Source organism: Atta colombica, unplaced genomic scaffold, assembly GCF_001594045.1.
Source record: "Atta colombica isolate Treedump-2 unplaced genomic scaffold, Acol1.0 scaffold83, whole genome shotgun sequence".
In the NCBI taxonomy this organism is placed as follows: Eukaryota; Metazoa; Arthropoda; class Insecta; order Hymenoptera; family Formicidae; genus Atta; species Atta colombica.
Window position 1 is genome coordinate 1268441 of NW_017259576.1, and position 22177 is coordinate 1290617.

At 33.4% G+C, this 22177-nt stretch overlaps 1 protein-coding gene across 8 annotated transcripts in view; it reads right to left on the reverse strand.

Moving 5' to 3' along the window:
* Positions 1-22177, reverse strand: part of LOC108693013 (protein retinal degeneration B) — a 33628-nt gene that overhangs the window by 516 nt on the left and 10935 nt on the right. The window contains exons 2-20 of one of the 8 annotated variants that reach the window (XM_018201647.1): positions 16935-17177; positions 15562-15898; positions 14740-14879; positions 14513-14630; positions 12974-13403; positions 11761-11921; positions 11083-11112; positions 10315-10362; positions 9927-10112; positions 9517-9679; positions 9024-9422; positions 8564-8838; positions 8291-8443; positions 7833-8095; positions 7634-7742; positions 7257-7413; positions 6545-6694; positions 5948-6128; positions 5233-5507 (exon numbers count right to left, since the gene is read on the reverse strand). In XM_018201647.1, coding sequence (XP_018057136.1) covers positions 5233-5507; positions 5948-6128; positions 6545-6694; positions 7257-7413; positions 7634-7742; positions 7833-8095; positions 8291-8443; positions 8564-8838; positions 9024-9422; positions 9517-9679; positions 9927-10112; positions 10315-10362; positions 11083-11112; positions 11761-11921; positions 12974-13403; positions 14513-14630; positions 14740-14879; positions 15562-15898; positions 16935-17012 — 3653 coding nt within the window. In that variant the 5' untranslated portion in view covers positions 17013-17177. Of the gene's footprint in view, positions 1-1969; positions 2054-4138; positions 4216-5232; positions 5508-5947; positions 6129-6544; positions 6695-7256; positions 7414-7633; positions 7743-7832; positions 8096-8290; positions 8444-8563; positions 8839-9023; positions 9423-9516; positions 9680-9926; positions 10113-10314; positions 10420-11082; positions 11113-11760; positions 11922-12973; positions 13404-14512; positions 14631-14739; positions 14880-15561; positions 15899-16934; positions 17178-18132; positions 18190-20030; positions 20080-20264; positions 20292-22177 lie in introns of those variants that run through there. The other 7 variants (XM_018201646.1, XM_018201645.1, XM_018201644.1 and 4 more) reach the window with 7 other exon arrangements.

Sequence of the window (22177 nt, forward strand, 5' to 3'; positions counted from 1 at the left end):
AAAGATGCATTTTTCAAATCTTCTATCGGAATTTGTAAATTTTACTCTTATAATTTTAGCATTATACTGGAAAGAAAGGATCTAAGCGTCCCAAAGTTATCTTGATGAATGATTTATTGTCGGTACATTTCAACGTATTGTCATTCGAATCAACACGATTGACAACACGCGAAATAGAATAATTACTGCGAGATAGATATCGTATATATGGCATTCTCGACTATTCGCACTAATTAAAATGTATCAATTGTGTGACAAATGAATTGTAAATCAATCCTGGAAACAGAAGCCTCTTTAATAATTTTTAAAGAACAAGTTTTATCTATATTATATGAATGTGATAAAAATAGCGTATGTATAATCAAAAAGCAACTAGAAATTAATGGATTTAAAAGTGGATTAAAAATGGATGATAATCCAGTAAACTTATTAATTGGACGTAAACTTATTAACTGGAATAATTATTATTTTCCAAACAATATATTCCAAACAAACAATCTGCTTCTGTGCTGTGCGACGAGTGCAAGAAGCAGCAATGATACGTCTTTTTTATTCGTTTATCGTGTTCGCATGGAAAGCACAATAATACACAATAATTTACTCCCATCTCTATAACATTTAGGCTGAAAACGATTAATAATTTAATTTGCATCAGCACATTATTCATTCTTGCTGTAACGTAGTATATACATATCATTTCTCAATATCATATACATATAGATAACATCAAAACATATTTACAAGATGCACAAAAAATATATAAAATAATGAATTTTTTGACGAGTTTGAAGTAAAATTTTCCTCAGTAAAAATTCATCAGAAGTTATAGCTTTGATTTACAGCTTTGATTTTTTTCAATATGAAATATTTCACTAATTAAATCTTCAATAATTAAACTTAACAACTTAACAATCTTAACAATCTTAATAATCTTAATAATAAATAAAAGAGTATATAAATTGGAAATTAATTGAATATCCATTTTATATCCATTCAGATTTCTCTCAAGAACTATTAAAATCTTGTAGTTCTTAATATTTATGTTGACTCATTAAAGTTTCAATTTAAATTTAAATATAGAGAGAATATTATCTGAAAAACTCTAGAGACATCACCCTATATTCTTTTTATATATTTTATTCTGCATCCTATATAGAATAGTGTGCTTCGTAATTTAACTCGCTTGCGAGTGAAATAGATCGCCATTGAAAGCGGATGAATGAAAACAGCGCAGTGGAAAAGCGGCGTGTTTTACATTGGTATTGTATTGCTGGAAAAGCGTGACATATCTGTGAAGCGTTAATGAATAATGAATCAGATATGTAGACGGAAGACACCTGTCCGCCCTGCGGATGACAGCGAAACAATTATTTAAATCTTATCGTCCTTGAATGACGTGGGGGATCGTAGCACTAAGCATTCAACTAAGCGAGACGATTCTGTACTTGTCCAAGCTTTTATTATTCGATCTTAAAATAACATAGCTCTGGCAGACAATTGCAACTATAAAAAAATTATAATCTTATAGTTCCTTATATTCTTAATTACAAATTAATTTCTTATATATAATAGATTTTGATTCTTCTGCTTCCATCATAAATGCAGATTTTTTTTTCTATTGTGATCACAGATGCATGATGTGTCAGCATCTGCGGAATAATTTAGTAAGTTAAACAGAAATTAGTATAAAAATGCTATATATTATATAGTTGATATATCATAAACTCATCGAGTCTTCATACTTTTTCGCACTTGCTGCCAGTACTATGGAAAGAATCATAAGTAGATAAGCGAAAAGGGCAAAACGATTTCTCTCTCTATGGAGATAATATAGCAAAAAAGTAGCTGCATAGTAAAATACATAATTCGCGGGGCATATAGAATTCTCTAATTAATTGATTGATTCGTTTCTACAAGCACGCCAAGAAAAAAGAGATCTTATTAGGAGCTGCCTGGAGTCTGATCTTACATTTCGGTTAGTCTTTTTTTTCGGTAATTCTTGATACCGCTTTCTCGTTAGTGTATGCTATCGTTTGTCCCATGATTCCGCCACCTATGGAATGCAATATTATGAACGAACCAGAACCGCTCAGAGCGACGAGATCGTTAGCACACATGTATCATGATTGGCACAGCGGAATATGCATGATCAGGTGAGAAGGGCAGCGTTTATCTCTAATTAAAACAGAGATCACACGGTATATCCATGAGTTCTCGGAACTTGCACATTCACATATATGAAAATCGTGCACTGATGTGTCTTCTGTAAATCTATCGCATCTCCATTCGTGCTGTCTGTGGTCTTTTCACACAAGCAACGATTCAGCCTGATCTACCACCAAGGAAATCGTTCATCTGACAAAATCATTTGATTTCTTTCTTTTAATATGCATATTAAAATCTAATCAAAATCCCATTGGCTTATTTGATTGCTATGTAAATTCTGATAAATATTTTTCTGTCGTGTTTTTCTTTCCAAATTATACATGAACAATAGTCTCTCGATTAAATCGAAATATTTTGGAGATTCACAACTTATAACTTCTTATTATAAAATAAGACTTTCCATTTTTTTCAACTCCTAAATTATATCTTTTAAGAAAAGACTGTAATTTTAATATTTATTAAAAAAATTACATACATTTTTAATGGATATTCTAAAATTCCATTAATTATATCATAAATATATATGTACACATCATTAATTAAATTTTTATTATTATATATTTAATTATGTTAATGAAACTAAATAAAATAATTAATTATATCACGATGAATCATTAGAATAAATTAAAAACTTATTCCATATTCAAATAATTATTTACATCAAAGATATTTTTATTCAATTGAAAAAGGATATTAATTATTCATTGAAAACATGTGTCTTCCAATCACATATAAGTTCTGAACTCAACTCAAATTAGGATTAAGATCTTTCCTTAAGTCAGAATCCACAATTGAGAGACATATAAAACATGAAGTAGTCTAGGTGGTGGATCTAGCATTTTGTGACATAAAACACTCATCTAACAAGTTTCAAGCGGAACGTGAGACGGCGGTTTACCTTCGTCGCTAAAGTGAGACCGGTTCGTTTCGAGAAGGATTACGAAAACGACTCTATTTCCCGGGCGTATCTAGCGAGCGGTCATAGAGCGGATTAACCACAGATCCTGGACATTGTGTACTAGCCGATAGGCAAACAATGAGTTCGAGCGTAGGTATGGCGACAACAGCTTTTCGCCGAGTGAGAGATAGAGACAGAGAAGTAATATTTAACTACGCTGAGACAATGCGACATATCCTCATAGCAGGTACCTGCAATCAAGAGATTGGTCAGCGAAATTCGATCGGTGGGTCTCCACTTTACTGACTAGACAGCATAGGGACGTGGACGGTGCAGCGCGCTTTAATGGTAAAAAGATCCGATAGGAGATAAGGGGAGAACGAAGCAGTGTGGATTGATTACAAAACGTTGATCTGACATGATAATCGCGATAATCGCGTCAGTTTTCACAATCGAATGTTCTATAATTCAATTATTCCTCTTCCTCGTTCAACATCCTTTCTCATACATGACAGCTACAATCATGCTGTTTAAATGTCTATACAGACATCGTCATAATAGATGTAAGATATGTATATCTTAATGTAAGTCGTTGCCAATTTCTGCGATTGTTACAAGCACACTTTCTGTGAAAAGATAATACAATCCTGTATATAATCTTTTTACCAATAAACGATCACGCTGCAGAATCTACGACAAAGATTTGGGGAAAAGCGGAGGGCATAGGCGCCGACGCATACCCAAATTGGATCAAATATTTTGTTAAATAATTCAAGTTAATTGAGTGAAATTCAATAGTCTTAAAACAGCCCGATTCTCCAGAATGAAGAAATAATGGTTGGATGAAGGAGTTGTATTGCAATTTTCCTATAAAAATTGCAACGAGGAGGCTTTTCAAAGACACTAACATTGTGGAGCAAGCAAGTTAAACTAAATAAAAGTATTCAATTGGCTGATATAAACTGGAGAAGATTATCGCACGCCATCGGCGCCTATGACGATGAGTAAGCAGTAGATGGTTATTAGATAGTTACCAATGTGAATAAGTAAATTGTACGTAGATTATAGGCGTGTGTTAGATGTGAGTAAGGTAGGTTTTCCGCTTTAAGTAGACGCTGTTGTGCGCCGGGGAGTTCACCGCTGTGTCGTTACTGGAACATAGCCGGTGCTCGTTTTCACACACGCAAAGGACACACACACACACACACACACTTTGCCATTAGCCAAACAGCTATGGCAATCCCACGCGCGAAAGTCGCACAGGGTGTCCTTTCTCAACCCTTTCTTGCCTGACCGCAATAAAGATACATAGAAAGCAATCTGTGTCAAATTAGCGGGGAAAATGTCAAAATTTATTCTTTTTTTTTTCGTTTTTATCATATCTGTTATCATATTGAATACTTTAATTTTAATATAATCGCAGCAACGATGTACATGTTTGTTGTGCATTGATCTTCCAAAATGCATATCTTCTGGAAGAAAGTTGAAAAGTTCATCAGATCAGCTTCTTGAATTTTCATGACCGATTATCATTATTGAACCAATTCAAATTAGCAATTAATTTAATGATTGTTTCTGTAGCAAAAGAAATAAAACAAAATAATTGTGTTTGAAAAACAATTTCAAGCAATTGGGCAACAGAGGGTTGAAAGGATAAACTCGCTCCCGCAAAGATGCTGAGACTGCATCTTTCCCTTGTAATTTCGAAAGTCAGTTGCATCAATGTTAACGAATAATTCTTCGTTTTTGAAGATCAATAGAATTTTTTCCCCCTCTCTACTTCTAATTATAGTTGTAGCTATTTTATGTAAAAAAAAATGAATTGAATTATTATTTATTATAAACTGATATTTTTAACAGAATATCCGACAGAGACATTACAGAAAAGCTTTCTGATATCTACATTACTGTGAAGAAAAAAAATTATAATAAAAAATTAAGTGTCGTCAGAATAAGCAGAAGTGATTGGTAATCTTAATCGGGAGTTTAACAGCCACAATCACAGGTGCAATTGATTCCGGAACAATCATTGCAGTAAATACATAACTACAACGTTTTCAGCGTAACGAATGACAACAGAATCTGACAAAAAAGATATTTAATCCTTGCGAAGCGTGGGAAAATCATTTGTTACAATATTGCTGGAATGTATCATTAGAAAAACTTACCTTCGTCGTCGCAGAGATGCATTCTGTCCTGGTAAGACAAACTGACCTCTGGGAATCACCATGCGCGCGTTGCCCTGAGCAGGGCGCGAACCTCCGTGCGCCTGCAGTGTGCTCAAATGAGCGGCATATCCATCGTACAGTATTGTCGCCATAGCTTGATGCTTCTTGGATACTTTGCCGATGATGAAGATCTGGCTCGGTTTGAGACTTACCGCCATGTACACGTTAATATCTTTCTCGCTGCCATACGCCTGATGGATTATCATACCGTGCTCCTACATCCAATTGATCCATTATTAATTCAGTGTCAAAATTGTATCGTGTAGATTAAAGAAATATGGAACAAATTGATCATAATTTAACTTATATTCGTTCCAAGATGTAAAAAAAGAAAATTAGTATACTTTCTTAATTTTAAATTTAATAAATTGATAACGGATATACTTGTAACGGTACATTATAGAATATATTTTTATCGGTTGTCAATATCTATCTGCATAACAATAAATCAGTTCCCTATCGTTACAAATTTATTTTTAAAAAATTAAATTAAATTCAATAATAATTCATTTGTAGATTTATTTATTAATTAGAAAATAAAGATATTCACTGTCTGAGAAAATTGATCCCTCATGAATATTTAATTGATTTAGCTAGTATCTATTATTAGTTATATATGCTAACTATACATAATCCTAGCAAGCTTCGCACAAACCTTCACAAGCTTATTCAAATAGGCGGCTTTGTGGGCGAGCGGATCCCTGGACAGGCCGTCGGCGAATGAAACGAGACCGTGAGGAAAATTATGCTGCGACAGCCAGGAAACTACTGTCTGTTGCTGCATATCGGGTCTCGCGGTAATATAAATTATGAGGTAACCCAGTTCCTGCCAATGTCTACAAGAAATAATGGAGAGCTTTATTTAATAATGTTCTTTTTAAAAAAGTTATCTTTTTAAAAAAGAAAAATATAAATTTGTCAAAATATATATTTTTATAGTTGATTTATAGTTGATTTATAGATACAACGATATGACATCTTTTTGTTTAAATAAGTCAATTTATTGTTATTACAAAATATTGAAATAAAAGATATTACAAAAAATACTTATAAAATTATTTCTTAATGTTGTATAGAAATCAAGTTGAATAATAATAAAGATTTAATCATCAACTACAAGCACTTTATATATACATTCAGTAAAAAAGCTTTGTTATAAAAATTTTTTTTTAATATTTTTGCATTTCACAAAAATAAAATGATAAACGCAATTCGCAGAATTCGTCTTGATTTATTTTTTATGATGCATTACCTCACAACATCGACGGCACCAGCCCAGACTTTCGGATCTTTACCACTCACAGACTTACTGGCGGCAAAAGAACCATCTATGCTAAAAACCACACATTCAGTTCTCGGCGGTATCACAGCCACGAAAAAATCTACAGATGTATGATCTCCTCTAAAACGTAAACACGCATTCGGATTAAAAAAGTTCAATTTCTCTCGCTAAATTAAAGAGCTAATTTATATCAATTACATCTTTTAATTGTTTTTCATTGATTCATTCTAATTTTCATTCCCAGATAGCCAAGTTTGTAGAAAGCAGATTTTTTAAATGTCTGCTACACGCTATGCCAACAAAATGACAACAGAATTAGATGTACATAATACTGTTGACTGTTAGAAAAAAATGTAAAGAATCTGCAAACGTCAGATAATGTCGGCAGGATCTGTTCAGTTTCTGCCAACAATTTGCTTTCACATTATGTCGACAGGCGACAGTTAACAGAACACAAGCCTAATGCCGACGCAGTTGATGACACACTGCCGTCATTTTCTGTTTGAACCTGCTGACAGTCTGTTAGAAAACTGCAGATATTTGGCTATCTAAGTGTAATGTGAAATATTAATTTCAATCTTCCTCGACTAGTGTATCGATTATAATTTATAATTATTGATTACAACTTTAAGCCATGAATTACAATTTATATTAATATCTATTTTAAAGAAAAATACATTACCTTACAATCATCTTTATTGGATAAAGCCCGTAACCTAGCATTTTGTCATCTGGTATTTTGTAAATTATTCTACCATTCTTATCAGTTACCTCGGTAGAAAGGTATGTCCACTCGCCTGCCGGTGCGTTTTTCATAATATGGATATCAACTTTCTCACCTGCGACGTAATGATAAATATAATATTTTCTGTTTACATTTAATGTCACATTTTCAACGATTGAACATTTCAACATAAAATTAATATTAATAATAAATTTTAAAATTATTATTTATTATTATTATGATAAATTTATAAGTAAGTTATAAATTAAACACTAGAATTTGATACTGAAAGATTTACAAAGATTAGTTTTAGACAATTTTTTAAAATTTTATACCTGTTAAAGTTATCATATCAATAGGACTGTACATAAACCTAGCGATTAATATTTGTGGTACACCTTCCCTCACGATGACATCATTCGCTCTGTGATTGGCAGCAACATTCTGAAATATGTCAATGTAAGCAATACAACTAAAGAATTTTAAAATAATTAAAAGATTAAAAATTAAATTTAAATTAATAAAAGAATAAACCTTAATTTTAACGGAGGTACGTTTTTTATTCCATTTTTCTCTGGGTTGACCTGGACGGAAGCAAGTGAGATCTTTTTCCTCGTTGCCAAGCAATGGTGCATCGACTCTGCCCAATTGCCTCAAAATAAACGCGATCACATCCGGAGACTCCCAATAACTAGCGTGGAAGATATGCGGCAAGGCATTCGTAGGAAAATTAGTGAGACCTTCTGGACAATAGAGGGCATAATCTAGTCTTTTGGTACCCCACCACTTTTGCATCACTGAAATGAGATAATAAACGTGTCAGATTATTTCAATATACTTAATATTATACACAATAATTCACTTTTTAAATAAAAAAAATTGCTTACGTAGAATAACTATCACAAATTTAATCTTGGAATTGATTTTGAGGTTCTAGATAAGTCTTTGAATCGTAGATACAGCAAACAATATAATAAATAATTTCTACTTACGGGCAGACACTGCCTGTAAAGGAACATTATCGATAATGCCTGACATTGTACTTTGAAGTGATATATCAGATAATCTTCTTAAATGCGACATTTGAAAATTGGGAACGTTCAAGCCATCAGCGTACAGCTGCGGGTTAGTCTGGATAGTCTCCACTAAAATTAAATTTATAATTGCGTTAAAATTTTTTTCCTAATTTTGCCACAAATCTTGAAAAATGTAACTTCCATTCCTATATTTGCATAATTCTATATTTACAATCTTAATATACTTACGCAAGTGATAAGGTTGGCCGTTGCCGAGCGGATACTTTCCATATTCAGCAATATTAACCGGCGCAATTAAGGAAAATCTCGCTGAGATTAAGGGTTCTAATCTCGCAGCCACAGGTTCTGTAGGATGAAATAGATTGTATACTTGATTGACTAACGGTCTGGGTATGAAACTATTTCTGTCGCTCGATGCGGTGATCTTTCTGTAAGCGAGGACTAATGCAAGCGGACTACCGAACATAAAAAAGTCACCCACTTCGAAGTCCAACTTGTTGTCACTGCAAATGACATGTTAATAAAAATCAATTAAGATTTTCATAATTATGAGTCAATTCTATTGACATACAATGTATTATATCTAATAATTAAATTGACAAGGGATCGTGCTGAACTAGTTTTCTTTTTTGCCTTTTTTTCTTAGCTATATTTATCGAGAGATTATTAATATAATTTTTGTGCTCACTTCGTGCCAGAAGACCTTCTTCGAGGAGATGGCGCAGACAGATGCTTGCCATCTTCGTTTCCACTATTGTCATTGCCCTGCTGACCGGTACCCTCCAGAATGCTGTTTTCGCTGCTGTGTCTCGAGTGCTGTGTCGCTTTGCACAGAGCATCATAGGTCAAGATCGATCCTACTGAGTCGCTCACAAAGCATATCTGTCCGCTGAAACCTTTACCCTCGTCGCTCTTAATGAAATCGTGGTATACTTGGTTGGCACTCATCACCACACGCGATACTGTATCCTGATATTCAGAACTCGAGCTTGCTAGAAGCGGAATCGCGCCAATCGGAATGGTATCGTGCGTCACTTGCGGAGCGTCCATGCACGAAGGCGACATGTCAAAGCTGTATGGACTCAGGCTACGCAACGAAATTATAAAATTATACTAACATCCCAAATTATACTAACATCACAAATGATTTAAATGCAAAAGATAAATGCAAATGATATTACCTTGACAAAATGCCCAAGCCTTCAGTGCAAATGGAAGGACAGGCAACGAATTTAATGGATACGTGGCCAACCATGCTAGGATAATGCTGTCTCATAATGGATTCAAAAGCTCCGCGGAATGTCGTTATATCTGATTTTTTTGCCGTTAAATCGACATTCGCATCTGAAACACAAAAATAATTCTGAATCAATATATGTTATATATATATATCGTAATCTTCTTGATTAATTTTTTTCACATAAATAAAATAAAGAAATATATGGAAAATAAAAATTCCACAACTAAACAGTCACATAGTAAAGAAGCTAATATAATTATACATAAAATAAAAATCTATAATTTTCATAAATTAAGAAAAATTAATAGTTTGTAAATTATACAAAAAAAAAACAAAAGAGTTCGTACTTACCTAAAACACTGCCGCCGTGTATCACAATAATTAAAACAGTAATTTTGCACGGTTGATGTGTAGGAGAATGTTGAGGAGATGCTGGACATGACACATCGATGCTGGCCGACGTGCTGATCTGCAATCTCTTACTGCTTCGTTCGTTAGTGATACGTTGCAGATAAGAAGGTGAAAATATTGTATCCTCTAGAAAAGAAAAAGCATCCCCATTGTTATTCTCCGCGGTAAAAGAACGAAGAAAAATTTAATAATTTAAATTTGTTCTACGTTTTACCATATATTTCGAAAATGAAAATAATTACTTAGATGATAAATAATACGACACAAGCTTAATAATATTTATTACATTTATGCTATAAGGATATTTTTTTAAATACGTATTATTAACCTTGCTCGTTTGTCGCAGATGGTGTCCGCACGCTCGTATCCTCCCCTTCTGCTAGAAGATCCAAAGAACTCCATTTAGCTAATGAAGAGCTATCTTCAAAGTCCTCTGTGTAATCAGAAACGTTAACACTGCTTATGCAATGTGCCTTTTTCCAAGATTAATCATATATGTTTTGAAACAGGACTTGCAATAATATATGAATCAAAAGATAAAATATAAAATATAATGTTTCAAAGAATATGATCTCATAAACAACAACAATTTTAACAATATTTGCCTAATAATTTACGATATAAATAAAAATTTAATTGCAATTATATAGATTATTCAAATTCTAGATCATATTGAAATCGTTTCGCATATATTACTTCATCTAATACAATATCTATGTGAAAATCTATCTAACGTAAGCAAAACGAATTAATTTTCGTTTAACACGAAAATGTGTTGTAACACTTAATCTGTTAAATCTCTTTTCTACGTATAGCCATGCTGCTGCATGCCGCATGTGAGCTTTTCACGGAATTTCATGCTCGAGTCTAATCTTAGTCGCATGTCACGCTAAAAGATGCAAATATTGTATGTGTCAAACAGCTCGATATATCGTATTGTCTACAGCATCTACGCGTATTTTAAGGCCATTCTTTAGTTTTATAGAAATGACATATGTGTGACAGTTCTCTTTCTTTTTCTTTCTTTTCCTTCCTTTTCTTCCTTTTTCCTTCATAACTTATCTCGCTTATTACTTAATCACTCTACGTGTCCTACCTTTGCGTATAACAGGTATAATGAACCCAGCTGCAGTATGGGGGTGCGACATAAAAAACAAAGAGGATACACATAAAAACGCAGTACATGCTGATGTTGTTTCTACTTGAGTTATCAATGCATTATTGCAAGACACACTTCTTTCGCATGATTCATAAGAATTAACAAAGAACATCCTTATAAGACTTATCAGTATCAATATCATCAGATTACAGAAAATGTTCTCTTTATCCCAAGAGAAATTATACGTATACATAATTATACTATACATATCTTAAATACAGAATGTCAGATATCTTTAAATAACATAACGTCTGAAGAATTCGCAATATTTCCTGGAAAATTTTCTCAACTGTTAATTATTATTTATTCTATGTTAATTAATTTGACATTAATAACTAATTGATATTCAATAGCTTTTTAAATTCTTTAAAATATTCCGTTCATTTTAAATAATTTTTTTTTTCTTAAACTAATCAGATTCTACATTTATAATGTCATCTTATTGTTAAATCTTTTATTGATTTATTAAGATTCATTATGTATACATTATGTGTGGAAAGCAGCGTGTCACAGAATTATCATCTTGCTATTATTTATTATGAGTCGTGTTAATGCGTTTTTTTTCTAGATTATTACAGACATGCTATACATACGCATGCGTCGTAATAGTCTTACCCTGACAATCGAAGAATTCGTCGTCGCTGCCGGATTCGGACTCCCTGACGATGCTTTCCAGCCTCCAATTTGCGAGCTGGATGTCAAAGTTCTTATTCGTATTTGGCGAATGCAAGGGCATGTTGTTCTTTGTCCACTTCTTCTTTTCACCGGCCGCATTTCTACAACGCAGTTCACTTTTAAGTCAATTAATTTGTTAATATATTATCGATCGAAAACGTATTAGCTCGTCTTTTGTTATCAAACATTACTGACTGGTGACAAGTTCTCTCATTTGTATATTCAGAATTTAATTATAATTATATTGTTAGAACTTAAAATTGATCATTTATAGTATTGATCATTATATGATCATTATAGTATTTATGATTGTATTTATCCTTTACTTTTTATTGTAATTTGTTTTTTCCAAGTCTTTGATACATTACAAATTAAATTTTATATGTTTGTACGAAAAATAATCAGTCACAGATCATTAATTTCTGCAAAATCCAGTCAATAATGTCTTAATTCAATCATATGTTAAAAATGGAATCTAATAAATCGTATCTGCATTAATAATATTATTATTATCATATTATTCTGTTATCTTCTAGAATTTTATCCAGTTCCTTATTTAGTTCTTTATGATAGTTAGTTTCAGTCAAAATTACAAATTACTAACGTTACAATTATAGACACAATTATTTGCTATTATCTTATCATTTTAAGAGAATAAATAGCGGTATTCATAGGTTCTTATTTCCAGACCATTTTATTTTTTAAGATGTTAATACGACTCTGTAATTGGTTATGACATCTTACAATTAAAACTTATGAAACAGTCCTAAATATAAACAATGAACATCGACCAATGAATATTACCTGGTATACATAATGATGATAAGCAAATTCTATCATAAATTACATACCTTAGTCAATAGATACAAAAATATTAAATAAGTACGTAGAATAATGTTTTCATAGTTATACAAAATCATTTTCTTGAAAAGCTATCATATATAATAAATAATCAAATGAGAAATTTGTTTTGCATCTTTAATTCGTTGTTTGTTTCAGGAAAAATTATCTTTTCACTAATAATAATTGTACGATTTAGCGAAAGTCAATTAAATCTTTTTGAAAATAAAATCTTTTGTGTGATAGAAGGTATAAATTCATCGGCATAACTGTCGAAATTCTGCGTGAAGCAAATAGAGTGAAATAATCTTACTTGATCTCATCCAAATCGATCGGCGAATCTTCGGGACTAATCTCACCCTCGGAACTGGCCGCTGTATTGATAATGGGAATGTCGGATGGCTTCCTGACGGACGGCGGACTTTGCACCTCTTCGTTCTTCTCGATGCTACCCAGGGTGGCCGCCAATGTCTTGGCTACTGCCGACTCCTCCGACGTCATCGTTGCGTTCGCCGCTGTCGTCGTTGTGATCGACATGGTTGTCGTCGTTGTCGCCGTCGAGCTCACTTTCCGAGTCTCGCCGTCCTCGAGCTCATCCTCTGAGTCACCGAGACCCATCTTCCGTTGCAGCGCCAATTGCGTCTGTCGCTCGATCTCCCTGATATCTTCCATCGTCAGACCATTCCACTCGTCCTGCCAAGCCCAGGCCTGCCTGTGCGCCCGCACCATTGTCTTCCGCAGAGCTGGAATCGACCTTAATACGTCTCACGCACGGCCGACCGGGTGCACCGGTTAAAATTAACCCTTTCGATCACGACCTCTTGTATGTTACAGAAAGGAAAAAGCTATTCCAGTATCGGCAAATGGCAATGCCCGATATCGCGAATATAAAAATAATAGCACAAATTGATAATGAAATAAATTATAATTCTGTTAACTCGAAACGAGATAATAAGTGTTTATAGAGAAATAAAAATCTATTTTTATTTCTCGGATGCTTCGACTTTGATCAGTAAGTAAATATAAACTAAATTATCTAAATTAAAGTAATAAGAGTAAGATAATAGATTTGATAATAGATTATTCCAATACATTTGAATTAACTTTTTCTTTAGGAATACTTAAATATAGCAATTTGCGATTAATTTTTAATTTAAAGTAATATAAATTAAAAGATTTTTAAACAATGATATTCATGATCGAAAGAGTTAACCCTTTAGCTGCCGGGCTCTTTGCATAAAAATTGATATCACATTAAATTTGACGAAATCAAATCAAAGTGTCATTATTCATAGAAAAGCGAAAAATTTATAAATACATAAATTAAAATGTAGAATGCTTCAGAGTGCAAATTTCTTTCAGTAGTTATTTTTTTTTAGTAAATAGTTACTTTGTACTCTAGCTTTTATAACTGTTTGCTTCCTTAAATTAATTTAACTTTAAATACCATTCTATACAAATTCAAAATGTTTCTACACTCGCACAATGTTGAAGAAATTCTTTTTGACTTGTTAATTCCGACAAAATGCACAACTTCTTACAAAGGCATTCGATGTACCGAACGTGTGAATTCTTCGCGTTGAAGGAGAAACATATACTTAATTGGCAAGGTTGAAGTTTTTCCAATTTTGTTCTATGTTACATTTTCAGTTCTATGTTACAAAGAAAAAAGAGCATGCGATATCTTTCAGATCTCAGAATTGTCAGAAAGACCAATCTCATTTCTAAGAAATAATCTTCCCAAATCTGACTCGATGAAGAAGAAACGATTCCGCTCCAGATAAAAATGTCAAAATACCCAGCATCCAAAGGGTAAGATAGGGCAAAGAGGTGAGCACGTAACGGTACTAACCTACGTCATGTATGAACTTTTCTAATTTCGTTTGCATGCCCCAATAATGGAACTCTACTCGGCATAGCTTGTACGCGCACATTAGTGACTTTCCCGATGGCGTTGGCTGTTGCTTTCCCTAGCGAGAGAATCGCTAATGTATCAACGGTGAAACTACTTCAGCGGATAGGTGTAAAAATATTTAAAAAAAAAATAGAAAAAGAATGAGAAAAATGAAAGATGTATACTTCTACATCGGCCCAATAATCTTCCAGCCATGTATCCTCCAGCGGGCCCCTTCCGGTTTTTTCTGACATGTACAGCTTGGGGTCCTCCTCCTTCACATAGTCGGCCCCATACGGCTGATCCTTGACAATGTCGATTATGTCTTGGGAATAGATTATCGCGGAGTCAATCGAAGTAAATGTGACATCGTGTTATTTCTTAATTATTAAAGTCAACAATCATTTATTGCCTTATTAGAGCAATGGTAAAAAAAATCTTCTTAATACTCGGAAAATTTAATTAAAACATTTCATGCCGCGTTTAGTTTTATTTCTGTTTATCATAATTATTTTATTTCTATTTATGTTTATCATAATTAAATAATATCAATAATATGTATTTTATAAAACAGTACAAAAATTATTATTATAAAGAAAAAAGCTTAAAATACCAATATTGCATCATATATCGTAATTACCCACGCACGATACAAAAATTCTTTTATAATTTCGTTTCTTTTATAGCCAAAAGGTCAAATAGCGTGAATGGAAAACCCGATGACCCACGCAGCATGGAACGTGTTAACTGATCCGAATTCAAACAAACAGTAACAAATGATGAGCATTCATCTATAGTAATACACAAAATCGTACACAAATTACGAATATAGTTTCGAGAAATCTATTTGAAAAATATTGCGAAATTCGTCCCATTGTTACGACGAACATTTTTTTTAACAAAATTCACGTTATTTTTGTTTTTAGATTCAATCAGAATTCTTAACATCGCTGTTAAATGGCACATCATTCCGCGTCATTTCTAATCTAGTCTAATCTCCTCTTTACCCACGATCCTGTTCCTGTAATCACTGCCGGTGAGATTGAAAACATTTTCCTGGTGGCCGTCATCTGGAAAGTAGTAAGTTTCGATCTCGACGGAGAACTTTCCCACGAACGGGCATGTGTAGCGGGTCTTGGTGTATGGATAGGCGTTCCATGCTTCCTCCTTGGCGATCAATGCCGACTTGGGCAAGAGACTTTTGAACCAGCCCGGCAGATGACTGCCCACGTGATAGATTTTGTGTGTGTACTGCCCGTTACCGCCTGGTCCATTGCTGTATGGCTCATTCTCGATTATCTCTACGCCGCTACCGGCACCCTTGCTCTCCTCCCGAGATTTTTTCTGCACGAGTTACACAGAGCGAACGGTTATTGATTTAAAGAGCATTCATCGTAGACCATAACATCTTTATCCTTATCTTTTATCGATGAAAGAACAACCGCTTTTGAACAGGCATATTCGCAGTATAGGACGCAAATAGAACAAAAAAGAAAGAAAGAAAAAGGATAAGATAGACGCACATGTAAAATAGATAATTACAAAAAACAAAAAAATGTAATGTAACGTCAACGATATCGGATAGCGAGCATTTCAATATAATAATGCGTTTTATGAGAGAAATTAATTCACATTACAATCAGTATTGACCAGTAATATACAATTCATTACGGCTAATATGCATTAATAATAATTGACAACTAATATTCGATATGAGTTTGCATCATGAAATCAAACATACACAAATAAACTCAGCAGAAAATAGACAAGTCAGAATAAATCAAACTTCTAAAAACAGAAATCAGGGATTTACGGTTCCATCTAAAATAAACTCTCTGTAATTCACGTCTAGTTTTCGTATAAAGTAAATGTTTATAGATTCGTATAAAGCGTGCGAAATATAAATCTCAATTAATGATAAATCGGAATTAAATCGCGCTGCTCCTTTCTTGCGAAACATGCACACAGAAAAACATCATTCTATTGTTAAGATGAATAATTATCTACTTAATTTACCTTTCTTTTAACGATTATCTTTAACAAAGAATATTTTCTTGATAATAATCTCTTAAAATATAATTATTATTAATTTTAAAAACTTATTAACATACAACTCAAAAGAATTTTTTTTAAGAATATTATAAAATTGATTGAAAAAGTGATTTTATATAATAAGCAAATCAAATTTGTTTTAATTTAATAATCTCGACCAAAGTATTAAACCCAAGGATTTAGAATATATTTTAAATAACTTTCCTGATGCTCGTGATGAACTTACGATACGGTTCATAGATATATAAAGTTTTTGAAACAAGTAATCATCACTCGCACACAGTTTACTGTGTGTGTCGATGCGACACTGGCTAATTGCGATAATTACCGCTATCATGTACAGCTGAGCGATTCGATACTCCTCTACCGTGAGAGGCAACGGTATGCGATACTCCTTGATCAACATTTTGTCGGAGCCTGTCCTGTATCACCCGTGCATCTTCGCAAAGTGCATCTTCTCTTCAGATATACTGGACGCCGCCACGTTCGACATTTTCACGATATCTCGAGAGGTTTTTTGCGCCGAAGATCACGAATGATGTCTCCATTTTGCGTCGTCAAGTATAATCTTCTGCAATGGAAGAAAGAAGATACCTTCATATCGCGTTACATCGGTCTGAATTTAAAGTAGAGTGCTACGATTGCTTCGGATAGTATTCGAGAATCCTCCGATTTCATGCGCTCATATCACATAATAACGATCTTGATGCAATCTTCAGGATAGTAGAACCCACTTGGAAGAAAGCACCGACGGAAAGTAAATCAGTAAAGGGAAAAATAAAAAGCAAATACGAAAGAAAATAATTTCTTTTTCAAGGAAATTACGCGGTCTACGAGTTGCCTTGATACATCATTTAAATGCCAACGTTTCATGAACATTGCAGTGAAACTTCATCAGAGCGAGAAGCAACCTGATATTTCTCCCACTGATGAAGTAAACTGTAATGTTCATTGGCACTCGATGATATAGATATTTAAGATATTACGGAGATAACCCATAAATTTCCTTGAAAAAAAGTATTCAAAAGTATTATCAATAATTTATCTTCTATCAATAATTTATCTTCTATTATCTATACCGAGAAAAATGATTAGTTGGATTAATTGAAATTCTGATTGAAAATAGATGAATCAGAATTTCCTAATTAAATCTTACAATATATAATAGAATATTAATTATAAGATAATCCAGAATTCTGATTGATATAATCAAAATTTTCCATTTCGTCCATTTTCAATCAAACATTTTTCTCAGTGTATTCTATATTCTTACGAATTTTATTATTGTATTTATTATTGTAGAATTGTCATGAAGTACGACAAGCGTCGTACTTCATGACAATTCTACAATAATATCGACATATTGATAAATACTGCCGATGAAACAATCGTGTAACAAAAGTGTGTTCTTTCAACTGGGTTGCGTAATTAAAAGATAATTTAGAATTGAGAATGAGGCATGCGACTTTAATTACAACTCGTTTATTTAAAAAAATATATAAAAAATGAAGAAAATTAATAGGTACCGAGAACTATTATTATATCCAAGTTATGCGCTGCTGCTTTCTTTTGATTAATTAAGTTCTTTGATAGCTCGTCTTGATTGCAGGATTCGCGTTGTGGTGAACATTAACCACGTCGATCGTATCACAAGCGATATGTAAATATCGCATCCTTTTTGACGCAAATGTTTACTGTACCGGAAATATTCGTAGTTCCGGTGCTTAATCATAGTTAAAAGTAGCCATTAATAATCAACGCGGACAATATAAATCCATGTCTAAAATATAAAAGGTTTAATTTAAAAGTTTTATTTAAGCTTGCGTAACTGGGTTTTTATCAATGCGTTTAGTAAACAATACCTATTTATGCAAATATATTATACAGGTGAATATGGCCTTGGTACATAAATGATTTGCCAAACGAAATAATAATTGCGTGCAGCATTGAATAATGAATTAATGTTCACACATATTTCCAATGCAAATCAAGAATTGTTAATTACATTGTCAACAGTCATATAAGTTATCATATAATTTCAATATTTTTATTTTATTTCCTTCATTTAAAATTATATATCATATTCTGAGGCAAGTGTTTCTTAAAAATATTACTGCATATCTCAAGTACATTATTATTTGTACAAAATTTGAACAAAAAGACATTTCGTTATAATTTAATACTTCAAAGATATCACATTTTAATTCGTTCTCCATCATCTATCATTATTCCTAATTTTGTGTGAAAAATATTGCTTTATGAAGATCGTCAATACCGTTGATTTTCAGAATAATTCACGATAGGAAGCAACTGCGTTCTCGCATCCAGACAGAAGCAACAAAACGGTACGCAAAATGTTTATTTATATGCGAGTCAGCCCCTGCGTGCGAAATTAGCAGCGGAAATTACGCGGTACAGATCGACTCGCTACAAAATTCGTATTCATGAAACTACAAGCGTTCCTGTAAACACATACCCACACACACACACACACACACACAAACACGTATAAGATACATCCACCCACAAAATTGCAAATTTTAATCGCCGTTCTGCGAATTCCGTGTAAATGCAAGCTTACTCTGTGCGAGCGGTAGATGTCGATGATAACGTCGGACATCAACGCACGGCGCAGTTTCCGGAGTTACTTTCGGGTTTTTACATCTTTCCCGTGTCCCGATTAAAGTTCGCTTGGCGGAAGTGAGATACACGGAATCGGGACACGAGAATATGTGTGTTACTCCGTCACTCCAATTCGGAGAAATTTACGATTACGTTCACTGCGAACGGTAATTCCTTTAATCGCTAAATTCATTCGTTGCTTCACTCGAAGCGCGAAAAATTGCAAAGGGAGTTCTTCAATTTGTGTAGCTTCTGCACGCGAATTTCAGTGAATGAATTTGATTTTTTTTACTTTTAAAACAGTACTTTAAAAACAGTTTTCTATTAAATCATTTTAATTGTAGATAAAAAAATAATTTAATAAAAAATAACTTACGTATATAGTACATATTATATATAACATTTTCAGAAATAAAACGCTAAAATTATTATTAATCAAAATAAAATTGTTAATTTAATAAAAAATAAAGTTTAAGTGACAATAAATGAAATGTGAAGCAGATTATTGTAGTTAATAATAAATTACGAGGAGAAAGACTTAAAAAAAATCTTAGTAAATATAATCTCTTCAGATATAAATTATTTTTACAACAATAAATTAATGTACATTATCGTATTATGTTTATTACGATCCTTTTTCAAAATTGTAAAGAGTATAGCCTTACTTCTCACAGAAGTAACAGTATCGCGACGATGTAAACTCAAGAATTGTTTTAAATCTCAACATCAAAGAAAACAAAGAAATATACATAAAACTCATACCTACGCGTTGCAATCAATTAACAAACATTCATGCATTTACTTTTATACTGTACGAGTTCATGTCAATTCGATTAAGAGGAAGGAACGTGAGCTTTTGAGAGCACAAAAAAGGCGGGCGGCCTAAATTACCGATAAAAGAGTTAAACAATGACGTCAAATGATGCGAATGATGTCACAGCGGGAATGGCGAGGGACTGGGACGATTGAAGGGTACTAAGGGGGTGGCTCGACGACGATGGGACTAAGTGACAGCAAAAGACACATATATAAATACACAACACGAGAACACGGCGACGCGTCGCCACCGACTGAACTGACGGCGGAAGCGGAGGAAGGCTGCTCGATTGGCGGCGCGATCGCACGCGCGACGCGCGACTCGTCGAACCCGCGAAATCGTTGCCGACCAATCGGAGCTCGCACCTCGCGACCCGACGAGCCCGCGGGCAGGGCCGTAAATTAAACGGCGCCAATGAACAAACTTGTTACTTTACAACAAAGACTCGCACGCGTACACCGTCGTAGTTTACGCACGTCACATGGTTGAAGAGATTTACATATTGGTGGTACATCTGGGCGGCTATCTCTTTTTTCCCTCAATTATCAAAAGATTTAAAAGACTCGTTTATGTTTACTATCGTTGTTGCGTGTAAGATACGTACTTTTAAATTTTACATTTGCATACTTTTACATTTTACACGATGTATCACAAATGCACTTTCATATCATATATAACGTATGATATAAAAATGTACCAGTAATAGTAGAGAGTAATCTCTCGTGTAAGAACGAATAAAATATTGCAAAAGTAATTTATTGAAGAATTCTCCACGAAGGATTGCTTCTCATAATCGCGTAATGACGTTGAAAAGATTAATCTCAAAGATTATCAAGTATGATCTTCAAATAATGTGAAAGATAATCGACACATTTACAGATCTCATATGCGCATCTCCGAAATGAGGAGTGTCATGACGATTCAAGTCATAATGACAGCTCGAAGATAACTCCACCTCTTATCTTCGTGACGGATATAGGTATGTGGGATCTCGCCGGGGATCGTTTCCAGATAATGGAGACGTGATACCGGAGATTGTTGTTAGATAATAGAAATGTGACGCCGGGGTGGTTAACTCGCCACTGCCCGGACAACTACCGTCCTCCACCGCCACCCGGTCTATTGATCGCCCCCGAACGACCAAGAAGACGCGAGACCAGCTGCGCCACTCGCGCCGGCGAACCTTCACGAGAAGGCGAGACCAAAAACGGCGTCGCGACACCGGCGTGCGAGTCTGTCGGAGTCACTTTAATCCTTTCGAGATATTCGTCATCTATAATTCGACAGCGAGATATCTTGAAAATATCTTGTACCTTTTGACACCTGTTCTGAGTCTAAAATTCCCCGAAGGATAAGTTACATCATACAGAAAAATATCATTCTATTGTTAAGAAAATGATTACTCAATTCACTTTTAAGTAATGATTATTTTTAATAAAGAATTTGATAATAAATACTAAAATATACTTATTACAAATTCTTAAAATACTCATTATATATTCAAAACAAGAATTTATTTTCTTTTAAAGAATGTTATAAGACTGATCGAAGAAACGATTTTATGTAATAAGCAATTTGTTTTAATTTAATAATCTTAATTGAAGGATTATATAAATTTATTATAGGATTCAGAATGTATATTTTGAATAAATTTGATGTTTGTGATGAACTTTTATAATAAATTTGCGGAATATGAATTTTTTAAATATTTGAAAGCAATTACTTACGTAAGTATGAATTTTTCTATACATCTTTTAAAATCTCAAAATTGTAAAGAGCCGTTGTTTCCCAATTCTTTTATAAGCTTAAATTTAATAGACTAAAACGATTTATAAAACACGTGGAAAAATAGAACCTCGCTGGAAGACAAAATAATGTAAGAGAAACAATTTTAACAAAGCGACTCTTTGGAAACTTTTTTATTTAAACTTTTATACAGCGATTTCATAATTATTTCCGTAATAAATAAATAAATGTCATCGAATCGTAATAAACGAGCTACAATCACTTTATGCAATCGAGAGTCTTGTTCCAATTAAAATTTAATATTTCACATGTAATATTCCTTTTTCTCTCTCTCTGTCTCTCTCTCTCTCTCTCTCTCTCTCTCTCTCTCTCTCTCTCTCTCTCTC